The sequence below is a fragment of the Empidonax traillii genome, unplaced genomic scaffold (assembly GCF_003031625.1).
Source record: "Empidonax traillii isolate 1590-97213 ecotype Southwest subspecies unplaced genomic scaffold, ASM303162v1 scaffold521:size443152, whole genome shotgun sequence".
Lineage (NCBI taxonomy): Eukaryota > Metazoa > Chordata > Aves > Passeriformes > Tyrannidae > Empidonax > Empidonax traillii.
The window spans coordinates 285,653-302,779 of NW_020955714.1; the positions used below are offsets into that span (position 1 = coordinate 285,653).

At 33.5% G+C, this 17,127-nt stretch overlaps 1 protein-coding gene across 6 annotated transcripts in view; it reads right to left on the reverse strand.

Moving 5' to 3' along the window:
• LRCH1 (leucine rich repeats and calponin homology domain containing 1) overlaps positions 1-17,127 on the reverse strand; it is a 111,010-nt gene that overhangs the window by 35,834 nt on the left and 58,049 nt on the right. For 5 of the 6 annotated variants that reach the window (XR_003572693.1, XR_003572695.1, XM_027896963.1 and 2 more), the window contains exons 4-14: positions 16,108-16,213; positions 15,481-15,617; positions 14,204-14,331; positions 12,117-12,201; positions 9,741-9,846; positions 8,440-8,552; positions 6,852-6,919; positions 5,686-5,772; positions 3,455-3,491; positions 2,665-2,778; positions 641-688 (exon numbers count right to left, since the gene is read on the reverse strand). Coding sequence is in view for 3 of the 6 variants with exons in the window: in XM_027896963.1 (XP_027752764.1) it covers positions 641-688; positions 2,665-2,778; positions 3,455-3,491; positions 5,686-5,772; positions 6,852-6,919; positions 8,440-8,552; positions 9,741-9,846; positions 12,117-12,201; positions 14,204-14,331; positions 15,481-15,617; positions 16,108-16,213 (1,029 nt within the window). In the remaining 3 variants the exon portion in view is untranslated. The remainder of the gene's footprint in view (positions 1-640; positions 689-2,664; positions 2,779-3,454; positions 3,492-5,685; positions 5,773-6,851; positions 6,920-8,439; positions 8,553-9,740; positions 9,847-12,116; positions 12,202-14,203; positions 14,332-15,480; positions 15,618-16,107; positions 16,214-17,127) is intronic. The other variant, XR_003572694.1, reaches the window with a different exon arrangement.

Here is a 17,127-nt window from a genome sequence, read left to right on the forward strand (position 1 = left end):
TAAAAAAAATGATTCCTCTGGCAGCTGGGAATTATGTAAGTCCCATCACCAAGACTGGTGGGAGGTGCCTGGGTGCTCATGAATTTGCAGGATACTCATGCACAATGAAATGTAGAAGGAGAAGCCCTATTTCTGCATAAAAAATATGAAGCAAAAAAATCTCTGTAAGGAGCTCCATACAGTTTCCCTTTCTCGATCTTCTGATGAGATTAGCACTGTGTGAGCAATAGATTCAATAAAATCATACTCCCCTCTAAAACCTAATAAAGGACATGACACAACTCTGCAAAAAGAAATTACATTGAAATTAACAGAAAGTCCTGTCAATCAAGGAAGAATTAAAACCCAAAAAATTAAAAATAGAAAACATGTCAGAATGGAGAAAATATATATATATATTAAAAAAAAAAAAGTTTAATACTAAACTACATAAGCTCAGAAATAAGCTTTACAGAAAGCGTATTTTTATATGCTAGTAAATCCTTAAGATGACAAGAATGAACCACAGGCCAAACAAGCCCCATAACCATTTCAGATGTGCTCAGTCATACGTTCTGTGATATTCAGTTACATTTCATTTAGTATATGAACCACTCATATAAAATATATGAGAGACAAAGAAATGGCACTAGCGTCTTACCTCATTGTGAGAGGTCTGCCCACTTGTATTCCAAACAATTAGATCATTCTGCATGTTTGGAAAGAAAAAAAGAAAAGAAAGGAAAAGAAAAAAAAAAACTATTTCAGAAACTATATTAGTGATACAATACAATGGGGCATTTTACTCATGATAGTCAGATATATATTAATACCTAATTCATTTTTTCACTGAAACCATTACTTTGCATGAATAATAAATATTATTGCTATTGCTAGCCGAACAACACTTGAAAAAAACGTGGAAATTATTCCCACAGATTTGTCATTAACTTTTTAGCTTCAATACTAAGGGATTATAACTGCATTTGTAAGATTTTAATGTTTGTTGGGTAAAATGCAGCATAAAATTTGGTTTCACATATTTTTTAATTAAACTACCACCAAGGTTTAATATGCAAATATAGATTTTTAATATAGATTTGAAGAGAGAAGCATTCCACAAGCAATTAATTTTATAACTGTAATGTAACATACCCTTGGTTACCACTTCTGCCACAGTTACATTGGAAATATGTACATCACATTAATAAATATGAAATAAAATCATTGATTCACCATCAATCATAACTTAGCAGAAACACAGCTGGAATAAGTAAATTATAATTCAATTCAAAACAGTTTCCTTAGGACAAAACTTTTTTTAATAGATAAAAATGTAGATAAGATAAAAGAGAGCACTTGGAACACTAGGTCCCAACAATCACAGAGCTTTCCAAAAGCTAGCAAGATGGGAAGGAAGATTACACACCCATTTTGCTTCATGACCTTTCTTGGCCACTTTTCAAGCTTAAAAAAAATTCTTCAGCTTTAAGCATCTTTCATAACATTATCTCAACCACTGTATTACCTAGAATGAACAGAAAGAAATCTTACTCATCTGATCCCGGCCAGCTCTACCTGGGGACTTGCATGTCTGAGTACCACTGCGCTAGTTAGAATTTTGAATTTATGCTGAATTGAATTCATTTAGTAACATAAGCAGCAACACAAGTGCTTACTGTACTGCAAAGAACACAGCATGATTAAAAACTTGCTCTTACAGGAAGTGTTTCCATCTCACAGAATGTGCCTAATACTTTCACCCACAGGTGTTTAGAAAGATTTTTTTCTTCAGTGGTGTATCCTTGTTAAACAGTTCACTAAACTACAGAGACCACACATACTTTGACACTGAATTAGCCTTATCTGTTCATCTCAGCAAGGAATAAGAACTGTTCCAAATAAAGTGTGGTACAACAGTACAACAAAGGAGATTACCCAATTCATTTTTTTTTTTGACATTTTAAAGAAAAGGCAAAGACAAAATTCATATTAACAAAGTCACAAGGTTATCATAGGAATATCTGGTAGAAATAATGATCACACACGAGAATATTTGAAAGGCATCAACATAAACAAAAAAAATCTATGTCTCCATACAATAGATCACATTAACGTACTACCAATTTAAACAGCATGTTCCGCAATTTTGCTCTCACAATCTTCTTACAAGAGTAGTCACAAAAATCCCTATGTAGCAAGTTCCAAAGTAATATCATATGCCTCAAATACTTAAATTAGGGCTTTTCACAGTTCTTTACTTCTGGATCATTACAATGTACAGAGATCTTAAAATATTTTTGAAACTTTAAAACTATCATCTCAACCTATAAACAGTCTGCTTGCAATAACATATAAAACCCAATAAAAATAATAATAAAAATACTGCCATTAATAAGAAGTTGGAAGCTTATATAACTATAAGCATATTTGGGGTGAGGGCAGAAGAAAAATTGGGTATTTCATTTTCTTGAAGATATAACTTTGAGGTGACATTTTTTTCTGGAGAAATGCAACCACTGCAACTACTATACTTTATATAAGGGGAAAAAAAACCCACCAAAAACAAAACCCAAACCAACTTCCCAAATGGGCCTAAACCCATTATCCCCACACACAAATGGACAGAATGCAAAGATCCATGCCAAACGTTTCCATTTTTATTGCATCTATACACCTCCATACCTGATTCAATGACCATTTTTCACTGTTTTCACAAGTTCTCGCTTCAGGCTTTGCTTTCTCCATTATAAACTCCCTCCTCCTCTGAAATTCTAGTTCCTCTTCAGCATTTTCTCTCTGTAAGATAAGTAACTCTTCAGACTGTGTACCACCAGAAATAGACCTTTTTATTTTTTTTTTTGCATAACATTACCTTAAATTATTTCTTACAAATAACTGTGATGAAAAGCAAAGACGTAAGCAGATACTATATAATTACAGTTCCAGTGCTAACAGATAGATAATGTAAATCTAAAACTACTTCATAAAGAATACCAGTCCACCAGTCAGCACACTGAAAAAATAATAAGCTGCATATATCACACTGTAAAACTCCAAAAATATACTTCAGATAGTCTCTGTAGCTACAGGACAGTACTCTGGAAAAACACTAATTGTTATTTCACAAAATATTTTGTGGTTATCCTTAATGAATGCACTGTTTTCCTAGAGCAGAAGAGGGAGATGGGGGGGTCAGATGGTAGATGAGGATGCATAACTGAACTGGCATACATGACAGTTACACACAGGGGCAGGGAAACTACAATGAAAAAGTAACTGATAAACATGGAAAAATGTTACAGATTAAAAAAAAAACCAAACAATTTTATAAATACGTTAAATAAAAATTAGTTCTGTCCTCCAGCCTACCAGCTTTTTCCCTTCCCTACTTGGTATTAATTTATGAAATTGTTGGCTCATTTCCTGTCTTTCCCCCAAGAAGTATTTTGTAATAACACACTCATTAACGTACCTGACCAAGGGAAGACATCTCCATCTGTATTTGACCACTATGTATAAAGATAAACAAATGGAAATAGGTAATTCATTATGTAGCAACTTCTAACAAAAATCTAACAAATGCATTCTTTTTTTTCTAGAGGAGGTAAATAAACACACTTTACTGTAGATTCCAGAAATTCTAAATCTGTTGCTGGTTCCATGGGATACAGATTCATACCACTGCTCTCTGAAATATCTATGCTAAATCTGCAAGGTTTGAAATAAGAACATTGCACTGGGGTATAGCTTTTGTGACCATTCTGTTTAGCACTTAATTTCAAACAAATGGATATGCGAAATACTTTTATAGTCATGGTTTTAACCTGTACAGTGTTATCTCCTAAGAACTTCTGGAAGTGTCTCCTGATGCTTCAGTTCAGCAAAGCCACTTTAATGCTCTCATCTGCAAATATCACTCTGAGCAATGCCTTGTATCAAAACAGAACCTGTTTACTACCAACAACCATGCCATTATCTAAAAGACTGTAAATCTCTGTATCTGACCTCTAGCACCCATTGCCCAAATGGAAGCCACAGACCCGGTTAGATATTCACATTTAATTTGCTCTTGCAGTGCATGAGAAAATGAAAGAAAGCAGTAAAAATAGGAAAGAGAATATAGAACACAAAGCAAACATCTGAAAATATTGAAAAAGAAAACTGATTCAGAAATCTTTTTCCTTCCCAGAAATTAAATGCTGCTTAGGTGCACATAGGGTATGCAGATTTGAAACTCTGTAGAACACTAAAACACCAGTAACAGGATAAGCATTTTAGAAGTGTAATAATCATATCCATTAGTAAAAATATTACATGATTAGCCATTTTTAAAAGCCTTATTTCAAATTTACTGTAGTCTTACTAATGAAAGCACACCTGCATGTGCATGGAAAAACGGGGTTTCTGCATTTTATTGACCTTTTTAATTTTTTTAAAAATCCTAAATATGTAGGAAATACTGGGGTAACATTTGGAAACAAAAATCAAATGACAAAATTTATAAAGCTAACAACTGAAATTTTTTCACTGTTGCTTTTTTTTCTTTTTTAACTCCAATACTCTTCCTACAAAGTAGTAAGTCTCATACGACATGCAGAAGCAATGGTACTAGGAAGCTACAGGAATGAAAGAGATTTCCTAATTTGTAAAACATTTTATTAAGCAAAAATTCTCCTGATTCAAGTATTTAGTATGTGATTCAAGAATTCAAGTACTCTTCACATGACGCAAAATACTAGAAATACTGAGAGCAGCAAATTTATGTCCTAAAAGCACAAAGGTCTGCTAGGTGAAAATCAGTAACAAAATAGGCATTTAAAGTAAAGAACAATGTAGTCACAAAAGCAAATAGCTGTGGTGAACCGGTCAAGGGAGGAAAGAGAACCAAGTATACGTAAGACTGGAAGTGACAAAGAGGTTTCTAGTCTTCAGAGAGATGAAGCTGTAAACCAGCTACCTCATAGTAGCAAGAATTAAAACGAACTTAATCAATTTCTGAAGGTGATTACACAAAGAAAAGCAATAGCAAGCATCTGGACAGAATTATTTACACCACAATTGTCAGACTTTTCCAGTAGGGCAAGTATTTGTTTTCTTTTATATACCTATTCCTTTGCTTAGCCACAACCCAGAGTCATTCCACCTTGACTTCAGCCTCTTAAAACAGGCACCTAGATTATAAAATCTTGCCTTCTATAGTCAGGGGAAGTCTAAACAGATTTCTCAGCCTCTTCTCTTTCTCCTTTGGATTTAAGAAGACTAAAGAAACGTGACCACTAATTCAGATACCTCCTCTATGTGCTCCATTGAATTGCAATAAAGGTGGGCCAGAAGACCTTCTCATTCCAACAAAATACACCAACTATGAGTAGGAGGAAAATTTATCTCAAAAAGAATGAAAATCCTGGACAAAACTCCAGAATATCACAGTAGCATACATGAGATGAATGGTTAGGGGGTGTCCTCATCTCTAATTTTAGGTTTCTCTTTTTCTTGAAATCCTGCTTCTTTTACTGGAAATCTTGTCTAGATACTCAGAAAGAGAATGCTAGTGTTCTTAACAACCCTGCATACAGTGGTATGCTAACAAAGCGCTTCAAAACTCCAGAGAATTTAATCAATTGCCAGTTAAAAGAGTACTCTAAAGTAATTAAAAAAAATTTAAAATATATTACATTAACACATCAGCTATTGTAAGCATACCTGTTGGAATCTTGTAATAAATCTACTGCTTGTCTTAGTTGTTCTATCATTGCTATATCAATAGTTTGTTCTTCTGATAAATTTAGTCTATAACAGAAAAAAAAAAAAAAAGCATTCAAAGAAAAGGTGTAACAGCAATTATCAAGGGTAGTCTGGATTTCAGTTTGTGACCTGCATCTTCCAACTGGCATTAAAGCACTATAGAGAGGGAAAAACAGCCTCTCTACACACCAGTATGTGCTGAATTTATGGAAAGACTTTCTTCTGAAAAAGTTCTCCAACACTTTGTCCTTAAATTCCCTGAACCTATTACATATATAAACAAACAAATTTGATGAACTGAAACTTTCAGCATTCAACTACGTAGAATGTCTTCTAAAATTGAAAATTTATTTACTGATATTTGACTCTTAACTGCTCTCATCACATGTATTAATGTGAATAGTATTAACATAAATACAATGACTTTTTTTAAAGGCCAGTTTGCTTTCTTTTGCTTTTCAACATTGGTAATTCTTTTTGGAGTTTAGAAGTATTATTTCCTATTAGTTCTGCCACTAAGGCTCTTTCAGAAAGTTACTACTTCTTTCCTTCCTTCAGTTTTAGTTTTTGCATGATATAGGACTACACTGTTCTGATAAGTGACAACTTCACGGTACACTGTCATGTTAAATTCCCTTTTCTTATGCATTCACCCCAGCAACTGACATTCACTTGTTCTACTCTTGAATTAATATCTATGAGTTAATGATTGTTGCATGGCTAAAATTATGACAAAAGAAGAAAAAAAAATGGAGGGATGTTTTCCAATTAAATCAATTTTTAAATGTACATTAAATTTAAATCTTACAAGTTCTGATAAAATCTTTTGTTACCAATACCTTTAATAAGCTAAATATCAAAACACCTAATAAAAAAGCTTGCATTCTACATAAGCAAAAAACACTACAGCATTATATCAGTGCATACAAATTAATTAGCTGTAATACAACATCCACGCTATTCAGCAATAATATGTAAAACACTGAGCACGCACAAAGTGAAAGGCTATGCATTTGTCATGCCTCTGAGTCTACAAAATTATGAACTGACAAGGAAATATCAGTTCTGGTCAAACTAATTAAATGACAGAGCTAATTATTTATAGATACATAAAAAATACTCACATTTCGTCTGTTTGCCATTGTGTGTCCTCTTCTATTCTTAATAATTCATCACACTCTGCTGCTCTGCTCTGTGAGCAGACAAAAGTGATAATGAGAACTGAAGTTTGCAATTAAGTAGGCAGATAAATTTTGCTTTCAGGCTCTGCACTGACCTAATTTATGTAACAGTTTAGGTTGGTTAGCTGAAGCAGTTCAACGCTTCTGCTCCACTCTTTACTGTACTCCCTTTTAAGATACTGATTACAAGATCTTCTATTCACTCTTCAGATTTTATTGAGGTTAACAGCCCTTACCTTCCTTTAACAGTAAAAAGATTAAGTCAAGCTGCGTAAGAATTCTTCATTCTATGTCCCAGACTCTGTGACTTTCTGGCACATGGAAACAATGCTTCAATTAAGCAGGACCCTAACTCTCCTCCTACTTTCCCTCCTACTGCAGACAGATTTCTTTTCAGAGTAAGGAAATTCCAAATATGCAAACAGTGGCAAGTACGTACTTCACCCATACTGATTAACAGAATTCATAATTGACAATTTTGACAGTCTTGAAACATTGTTTCAAAGAAGAACAAATCAGAACAAAAATTGCATGCAAGACTTTGTATCAGTCAGCCAGTTATTTTGGGTTCAATGTAGGCATAAATTAGAGCTTCTACATCTATGAGTATGAAGTTTTACTTATTTGAAAACCTGACACTCCCTTTTAAGCTTCCACTTGGTGCTTTGCAACTGTCCCTTTCATCTCAGACAAGCAGGAATACTGAATTTGTTCAGCTGCCAATAAAGACAGAAGCTCTCTGAATGAATGTGCATTTGTACTTGTAGAGAATCAACAGCAGAAAAGAGAGGCTTATCCTCTCTTGTGTCATGTTTGGCACATGAGTTGCATCACCCTGTACCAATAAATGCTATCCAGCTCTGCCATATGGGACACTGAGGAGTGTACCAGCTTTTCTAACATTCTCCAATGATGGCTCATTTCCCAGTGCCAATCCCTACTAGAATGAATAAAGCCATTCTTTTTTATTTTTCTTCACCTTACAGGAATGAAGAACATGATTTTTCCCATAAGAAGGGTATACACATCATAAGGTAACAAAAATGCAGCACTTATTCTAGAAGGTGATTTGATACAATTTGTCTTGATAGATCTCTTAATTTTTACTATAATATTTAAAAAATTTAAGAAAATGTATTTTACTACCATAACACTACTTCAAAACTTTAGCAACCACATTAAACACAAAGTTGCCTTGAATTTTAGCAATGTAACAAATAAAAAAATTGCTCAATTCAAAATCTAAAGCAAGTAACATGAAACATACTCGTCTTTTTTTCCTAAAGCCTTAAATATAGAGAATAACTCTTACATACACTAGAAAGAGTTATGGGTAAATTGATATCCTAAATTAATTATAATTATTTTAAATCTAAGTGCTTATTTTTGCTTTCTGTATCTTTTTACAACAATGAATATCAACTGCAGTCTCTTACTCATTAAAATATATGCAGTTTATCATTCCTGTTTGCTCTGCAATTATGAAAGTAGTGAAAATATTTCTCCCCCCCTTAATTTGTCACAAACTTGCCTTCATGTAACTCATAAATTCAGAAGTAAGTGTATCTGATTCATCGAACTGGTTTACTGTTTCTCTTGACTTATCATTGACAATCAAGTGAGAAGATCCTTGATGGAATTCCACTAGTAACAGCAATAAAAAAAGAAAGAAGAATGATTTCTGGTTCAGCTCAACATTCGTTACTCAACATAATTTAACTGTATTAAATTACAGAGCTCAAAACCAAAGTTTAAATTCAAAGCATATTACAAACATCTATCGGGTTAAGTAAGACCTTTGCATTGCAAAGAGTGATACCAATTCATTTCAAATTGTAATACATTAATACCCTGGGCATATACAGTTGTCTATCAGAAGCACCACAGCAGGCATTGACGGAGTCAGCTTTTAACTACACCAAATCTGTCTTGCCAGTACTGGTACAAGAGCACAGCTGGACAGCTGCAGAGTCTTTTAAGACATTCAGATATCTCAGCCAGGGACTTGCAGTTGAATATAATTTCAGCGTTATCATGCTGTGACGAAGAGTGAAATGCTTACAAAAATTATTCAGAGTCTATGCCAATCTCCTGCCTACATATACTATTTCCAGGGATATGATCCTACAACTTACCCTCTCCAATTTGCTAATAAACATTGTAGGATGTAATACTTTTACTATCTCTCTTTGTATGCTCCCAAATTCCAATGAATATCTCAACTGAAGTTCATTTAAGCTAGTGTGTAACACTAGGGAAAGGCTGGCCTCCTATTTATGTGGTTTCCATATGCAACTTGCTGACTTCCTCCAGCATTTATCATTCGTATGTGCAGAACTTGGAGAAATACTGTTTTTTGGTAGGTAGTATAATTTGGAAAAACATCAGTTACTTAAAAAAATTTAGATAAAATTACACCATCTCACAAAATCTTAAGAGCTTTACCTGTTTCCAGAGGCAGAACTGACTGACTAATAAAGCTTTATATATGCACTGAGTCCACCTATAGGAATGGACTCTGACACTGTACATTTACTAAATTATTGCAAATTGATATTACTAGTTGGGAAGCATGGTTTAAAACAACTTTCACTTTTTTCCCTCGAGTCAAAACCAGATCTTATTAACTCTTGAGAGACAGTGTAACAACTTCATTGGAATTGTTATGGAAAATTACTATAAGGACTCAACTCAGATTTTTAAAATTTTCTAAGTAGCACACTTTTTCTGTTTTACACAACTGCATATGCAAGCTCAAAGCCTTCTGGGTGGGTAGGTAGACATGAAATCAACAACCCCTGTATTTAACTTCCATGGTTTTTACATTCCAACCTTTTCTTGAGTTAGCACGGTGACCTGAATCTTCCTTTATAATATGATCTTCTTCCATGATGTCTGACATTGGAACATTAAAGCTGACATTATCTTCATCAGATGGCTAGGAAAAAATAAGAGAAACACTAGTTCCAAACCAAACCTAGACTGATAAAAATGTACATCCTGAGAAGAGTGCTCACTAAAGAGTTGCCAATTAACATGGGAAAGGATACCAGAGCACATGACCAAATCCTGTTGTAGGAAGTTGTAGTCATGCTGAATACATCCTCACAGGTTTGCCAAGCAGAACAATTTATCTGTCCTCTTTTCCTATCTCCCTCACTGCACCAGTCCTTTCTCTGCAGTGACAGTGCTGCACTGTGCTGCTCCCTGTGCTTTCCTGGGCCAGCTGAAAATAGGGGCTCCTTGTAGCCACCAAAGCCTGTAGAAACACTGAGTCTCTTATCACAGTCCTTGTTTTCTTTCCCTCCAAGACACTTCTTCCCCGCTTTTACAATGCAGCTTGTTAACTGAATGCCTTAAAGTGAGCAAGATGAACTTTGCTGACGAAGCAATATCTTTAATTATGTTAACTGATAGAGCTGGGGAAAAAAAAAAAGCATAGACTCTCAAGTACAATAGCTTGTCTTGGCTTAAAAGCTCATCCATTTTTTTCCAGTTGTATTAGTTGGTACATTAAAACACATTACTTCTATCTACAAGGCTGTCCCGTTCATGACTTTACAGACTGGCTGCACAGAGAAGCACTGATACACTACGCTTCACTTCTGTTCCAGGCCACTAAGGCTCTGCTGCTCTAATGGGACCTGCTCATATTCTCTCCTGAGGTGAACTAGAGCAAAACCACAGTTTGCAGAAGAGGCTAAATTTTTATTCTTAATTCTCCCGAGAGAGAGCACTTAGCACTAACAACTGCCTCAGAGCTTTGCACATGTGTTTCCCACAAACCCACAGGTGTTACTCATTCTTTAAATGCTCTATTTCTGTAACTTGCTACTTTGCACATAGGTATTCCATACATGCATTCTGTAATTATAACGGTTATAATACATATATAGCAGTTTGTTCCATATCCCTTAAGAATATACATTTTAAGGAAATAATATTCCTGATGTTATCAGCTCAGACCACTTTAACAAAAGATCTCCAATGGAATGGGAGAGTGTTACATAGAGTTATTTAATTCCACAGCTGTTAGCTTCTAGTAGAACTATGCCATTCTTGCTACTTTTATATGTTTATATACCAGGTAGAAAATATTTGTTTAAATCCTGAATCTAAGGTTTGTGATAAAGGATGGAGCAAATCTACCTTGTTCCTAAAAACTGCAAAGATACATGTGGTTATTCCTATTTTCCCAGAATACCTTGGAATTAAAACATTTTGTAAACATGGAAACCCACGAATGTTCTCCCTTATAAGCTGCACATTATTAACTCTATGAATTCACTGGCTGTATTTTTCTTCTTTAAGGGAAAAATATTTCAGAAGTATGTTCAGGGACTTCATAAGGCATTTTCAAAATAAATTCTAAATTTTAAAAGAATTACATTTTAAAATCAAACAATTTAGTATCTCAAACAGAAAAGAAACAAACCATCCTCCAAGTATTCTAAGCATAAAAGTCACTGTTCTTTTAGATCTGAAGCAATGACAATCCAACAGCTTGAAATAAAAAGGACATGCACAGCATAAATTCATTCAGACAACCAATGTTAAAGTGAAGTTCCTTCTCTGCCTTTCAGCCTGCATCTTCTGTGACAGTTAAGCACTAAATTTAGTTATTCTAGATGAAAGTTCATGTCTTGTTCATTTTTCAACTATCATTTGAAAATAGTACAGTAAAATGTTCCTATACACACTATTAGAAGTTCTGAATACTAAAACATGTAAATTTTTTTTTGTTAGCAGAGTAACACACACTTCAAGAAAAATATTTTCGAGTGTTGGTATTAAAAAAAACCATGGGCCATTCAGTTTGGAAACAAAAAATTATTCCTTTAGCAGGCTACATCTCACTTTCAAGACCTACAGAATTCTGTAAATGATTTTCCAGGTGTTTCCTGCCAGTATACTCTGAAACAGAAACTATCCAAAGCAGCCTGCAATAATACAAAAGTATTGCTCCTTCACACATGAAAAACTGTATCTCACTTCCTTCATTCACAGTTTTACTTTTTATTCAGCTAGCAACAGAAACAATAGACATAGTCTCCTTTTACCTTTGTTTCAGCCATTTCTTAGTGAGAAGTTTATGTCAAGGATATGGTTGCAGGGTTTTTATGGCTAAAAATCTATTCGAATTTTTACTCTAAGTAAAAATATACGAGTGCTGGAAGGGGAGCTGGATACAAAGAGCAAGTAACTTACCTCTGTTGCTGACAAACGTTTATCACCATTATCACTACCCACACCTGAATCTGAGTCCTTTTTACTTGGGTAGATGTCATCAATGCTAGATGTGAAATAAAAAAAAATATAAAACTGGTAAAAAGCTAACATAGCATTTATGTTCAAATTCTGTTCTCGTTTCACTTAAATCAGAGTGAATTTCTAACCAGTCTTAATGGTTGAGGGTGAAATAGCCTGGTACAGTTAAAAACTAAAATTTTACAGTCTGATTGTAGTAAAACAGATCAGATGGAATGGTTGGTTAACCTAAGGACTAATAAAAACAACAGAAATCATCTGCTATAAGCTTACTTTTGTCTATGCACTAGGTTAAAATGCTTAGTTACTAAATAAGTAGCACAGGAGTCCAATTGAAGCAATTTACTGTGGGAGAAGCAACCAAAATAGCTGAACTCAAACTGAAGTCAACTGATTTAATTGTAACTCTTGATCCATTAAAAATATCTCCCTGCGGCTCAGAGTAATCATTAACACAAAAACCTCTTTTCGGTGCTTTAAAATAGACTCTGAAATTTAGGTTTTTAAGAAAATTACTATAAATAATGGCAACTGCTCTCTCTTCTGGTTTCATTACCTGATATACCCTCTACTCATTTTGAAGTACACTATTAAATGTAATACTCTCTCACCTAACTTTTTTTAAAGTATACTCTATTATCTCTTCATTTGCTATCCGGGTAGCTGTAATACTGAATTCAGATTGATACAGCAATTTAAAAAATGAGCTTTATCAGTCTTCACATGAGTAAGGTGTCTGATTAATTCATCCTAATCTTAATATACCTCTTACCAGTAAACACTAAGGACTTTTTTGTAGCAACTGCCAATGGAAATCCTAACTGGGTTATGTTTTTCATTAGAAGCATAAAGTTATGCTCTAAAATGAAAGTGTGGTAATTATTATGTGATAGAGCATTAGGCTGCTAGTTACAAACTATTATCTACTCTGTACTATCCCCTTACCCTAACCTGTGATCTCCACTATGATCAAAATATCATACAGGATGTGACGTTCCTGTCAATTTTCTCATATACTAAGAGAACAAAACAGAAAACTGAGAGGTTGTTTCCCAAATGGAAAACCAACTCTTTATTCTGGATTCTTCTCATCCTTGACATTTATCTGATAGAAATTCACAAAGATGTCTCCAAAGGTACGTGGAGAAAAACAATTCGTTTTTTTCGAAGAATTTGACTGAATTTCAGATGACTGAAAGGGGGATTCCATAACAGTTTTTGTTTTCTCCCCCCAGGGTTTTAGAAGCCACATCTCTATTATTATTCAAATCAACCTTTTGTTTTTATTGAGTACTTCTCTCCAAAAATATACTTTCTCTGATTGGTTATATAACATTGCCCATAGCAAAGAAAGAGCTAGCTGAAAGATCATTTCCAACTAGCTATGGAGAATCTCATAGAAAGAAGCTGCTTCATATCCAGTTCCTGTCCTTAAACCATGGTACAAGATGGTATTTCCTAGATATTTGATGCAAGACACGAAAGATTTTGTCTTTTTGCTAACAGATAGCATGTTTCACTTTAAAAGCATCTCAACATTCATGCAGTTCTCTTTGCTTGATGCACAAGACTTCGGATGAATTCAAAATTATATCACAAATGTACAACAAAATATAAATCATAGAACACCACAAGAAATCAAAATTTATTTAGTGTGCTAATATGTTTACTTTACTTAATGAAAGTTTGAACACCCAACGTTACTGCCATCTGAATTATTTTCAATATATTAAAGGAGGCGACCAGTAAGAGGTTAGATCTAAACTAAGGTTCACTTTTAAACTCTTAACTAACATACTGCTAACTTCAATAGGAACTGATTAATAATTTTTTTCCTAAGCTCTTAGAGGGACTTCATTAGAATAATAGCAAATTTAAACTAAAACAAAGTAAAACAAATCTCTGTTCAGAAAACCACTCTCTAAATAGCATCTAAAGAAACAAAGCTTGTGAATCTGAAGATAAATATTATTTCACTTTGTTTATAAGTGTTACATGGAAAAACTAGGTGAGACTTTCATACATACCTCTCTTCCACAGGTTGTGGCAAATGCTGTGGTTCTATGGCATTAAGATACAGCGAGTCTGCTGTTTTAATCTGACAAGCTTGTACAGTCAGATATTTGAATATATGCACCTTACCCTTTGTACAAATCTGTTAGATAAGAAAGAAAAGTTAGATTTATGACTAGAATGAAAAAAAAAATTTATTTCAAATGTCATTTAGCCTAAACCTCCCTGAAAACCAAATACTATTATTACAATAAATATCACATAAAGAAAAATGGATTTTATTATTTTTCAAATGACTAAGTACTTCAATCACCTCATCAATTATTTGTGTATACTAGTAAAAATAACCTCAAAGACAGAAAACAAGAAAATAATATCGTCTAATTAAAAAAAATCCAAATGAGCTTTTAATTAAAAAAGTTACAGTAAAATATATGGTGCGGCCTATTGCTAACAATAAATTGAATAATTATTTTCCAAATTAGTTAATATTGACATTTAATTAATTAATGTGTCCTTTATATTTTTGGTCACATCATTTTTGCTAGTGTCCAAGCATACTTATGATGGATTTCACCTGCATTTTAGGATTTTTCTTAAAGTGCACACTTCAACTTGATCTCTTTTTTTTTTTAATTTAAAAGCAGCATCATTACTGAATGGAAGCCATTTCTCCAATGTAATAAAAATTCTTCAGTATTTCAACAGCTGTTAATTCAGAACAATTGTAGCTTTCAGAGATGCAGAGCACAGGTTCCATTCATTTATTATCATTACTACTCAGCGTGGCCTAGAGTTCAGAATAGGAGCTTGATTTCCTTGTGTATCACAATCTATAAACTCACATTATAAAGCTAAATAAATTTCACATGGTTTATGTTCTAGACATCTGCATACTTTTAAGTTAAATCACTGCAGAACCTCCTAGAACTGGATTCTTCTTAACAGAGAGAAAAATTATCCAGATTTTTCATTTCTCTTTTTCAAAATTATATACCTATTCTGACACTAGGTTTCATATGCAGACAGGAATGATAAAAATAAACAAGCAGTTAACAGAATGGAAATCTTCCAGATGTGTGTTGGTTCAAGGAGTGCACAGATTCATACAGAGAACATAGGATATTTTCCATGTCTTATTTAGATATTTCCTATTTAGGTGTCAAAAAATAATGTCTGTGATGACTGAAATTCAGAAGATCGCAATTGCAGAAGGTTACATTTTATAGTCTATAATTTGCTATCATCCCCCCAGTATTAAGGCACAATTTAAATCATAGCTGTTACTTACTTGTGCTGGTGGAGATTGCAAAGGATTATTCTCAAGCAATAATACTTGTAACTGCACCATCTTTCTAAAACAAATTGGAATCACAAGCACTTTATTGCAGGAAAAGTCAAACTTTACCAAGGGAAGATGCACTAGTTCTAAAAGCAACAAAAAAGAGAAAAGGTGTTATATCTGGTTTTATTTTTGCCATAAAATAATATTTCTGTATAAAGCACTTTGTTTTGCATTCAGGAAAAATACAAACTCGGGGAGGAATAAGATCAACATTTACTCCATTCAACTCTGGGAAATGAAAAGAGTGTTATTATTATGTAAGCATTAATAAATATTAAAACCAATACTTTGAAATATTTTTTTTTGCTGAAACTCTGTTGACAGTTCCCATATTGCATGAAGATGCCTGTGTAACTTAAAAGATGTCTAGAATCATAAAGATACTAAAAAACCCTCAGACACTGCTCTTCAGTGAATACCACAATGTTCTATTTTGCAAACTCAAATGGAATAATTTCAAACACAAAGTAATTACTACTTTTTAATCCTATTTATTAATATGAGTAAAAAATACTTCCAAAATGCTACTAAAAAGAGCTACTGTAAAGGTATTTTTTGATCATTTGCTTTTACCTTGGGGTAAAACTTCGAGGTAATTTCTTCTGACATTTAGTTCTTTTAAAGATTTCAGCTGGCCTATCTGCTGTGGCAAAGCTGTGATTTCATTACAGCTGACATCCTAGAGCAAAACAGTAATAACAAATGAAATTTCAGTTCCTAGATGTTTAATAATACAAATGTAGCCAAGTTGCCATTACCACTGTAACATCTTATTAACCTTAAAACATGCAACAATCTATGTCCTGTTGTCACAGTGTAAAACAAGACACATGGGAAAATGTTTCACATAAAACCAGAGCAAATTCTTATTTGAAGGACAGGTTAATTCTGAAAGTTAATTTAATTTGCGTAGAAGCATTCCAAACCATTTGCTTAAGATGGTCTACTTTTCTGTTCATTTCTTCACATGAAGAATTCGATACCATGGTTATATAATCAAATGTATTAGGATGAAATGGAAAACTGCTAGTATGTGGATCTGAGTTTTTAAAAAGGTTCTTGTTCCTCTAGAGGGAATATTTAAGCAAAATATAATAATAATAATAATAATAATGATGATGATGATGATGATTATGATGATGATAATAATCAGCAATAGCATTTTGTAATGATGCTCAGTAAAGGCATATATTTGATCCTCACAGCATGCAGGCCATAATAAATAGGCCATAATAAAACAGGATCAATCTTGTTAAGCATTATACAGATATTCAACATATTATTCATTGTAAAATGTACTTCTTAACTGTCTAGACAGGTTCTAAGCAGGTCGGATTTTGATGACAAGTGGTTTAATAATCCGGATGAAATTGGCATCCATCCTCATTTCAGCATTCCTAAAGGAGCAACTTTTGTAAAGTTGAGTTGAAAGTGTAGGATCTAGCAATACTGAGCGCAACTTCAAACAAGAAGTTTATATACAGTGGTATTACTGTAATAAATATGATACTTTAACACTATTTCTAACATGAAACTGCTATGAATGTGTACGAAATCAATTTCTTGGATTAAGTCAGTCTAAAATTAGACAGT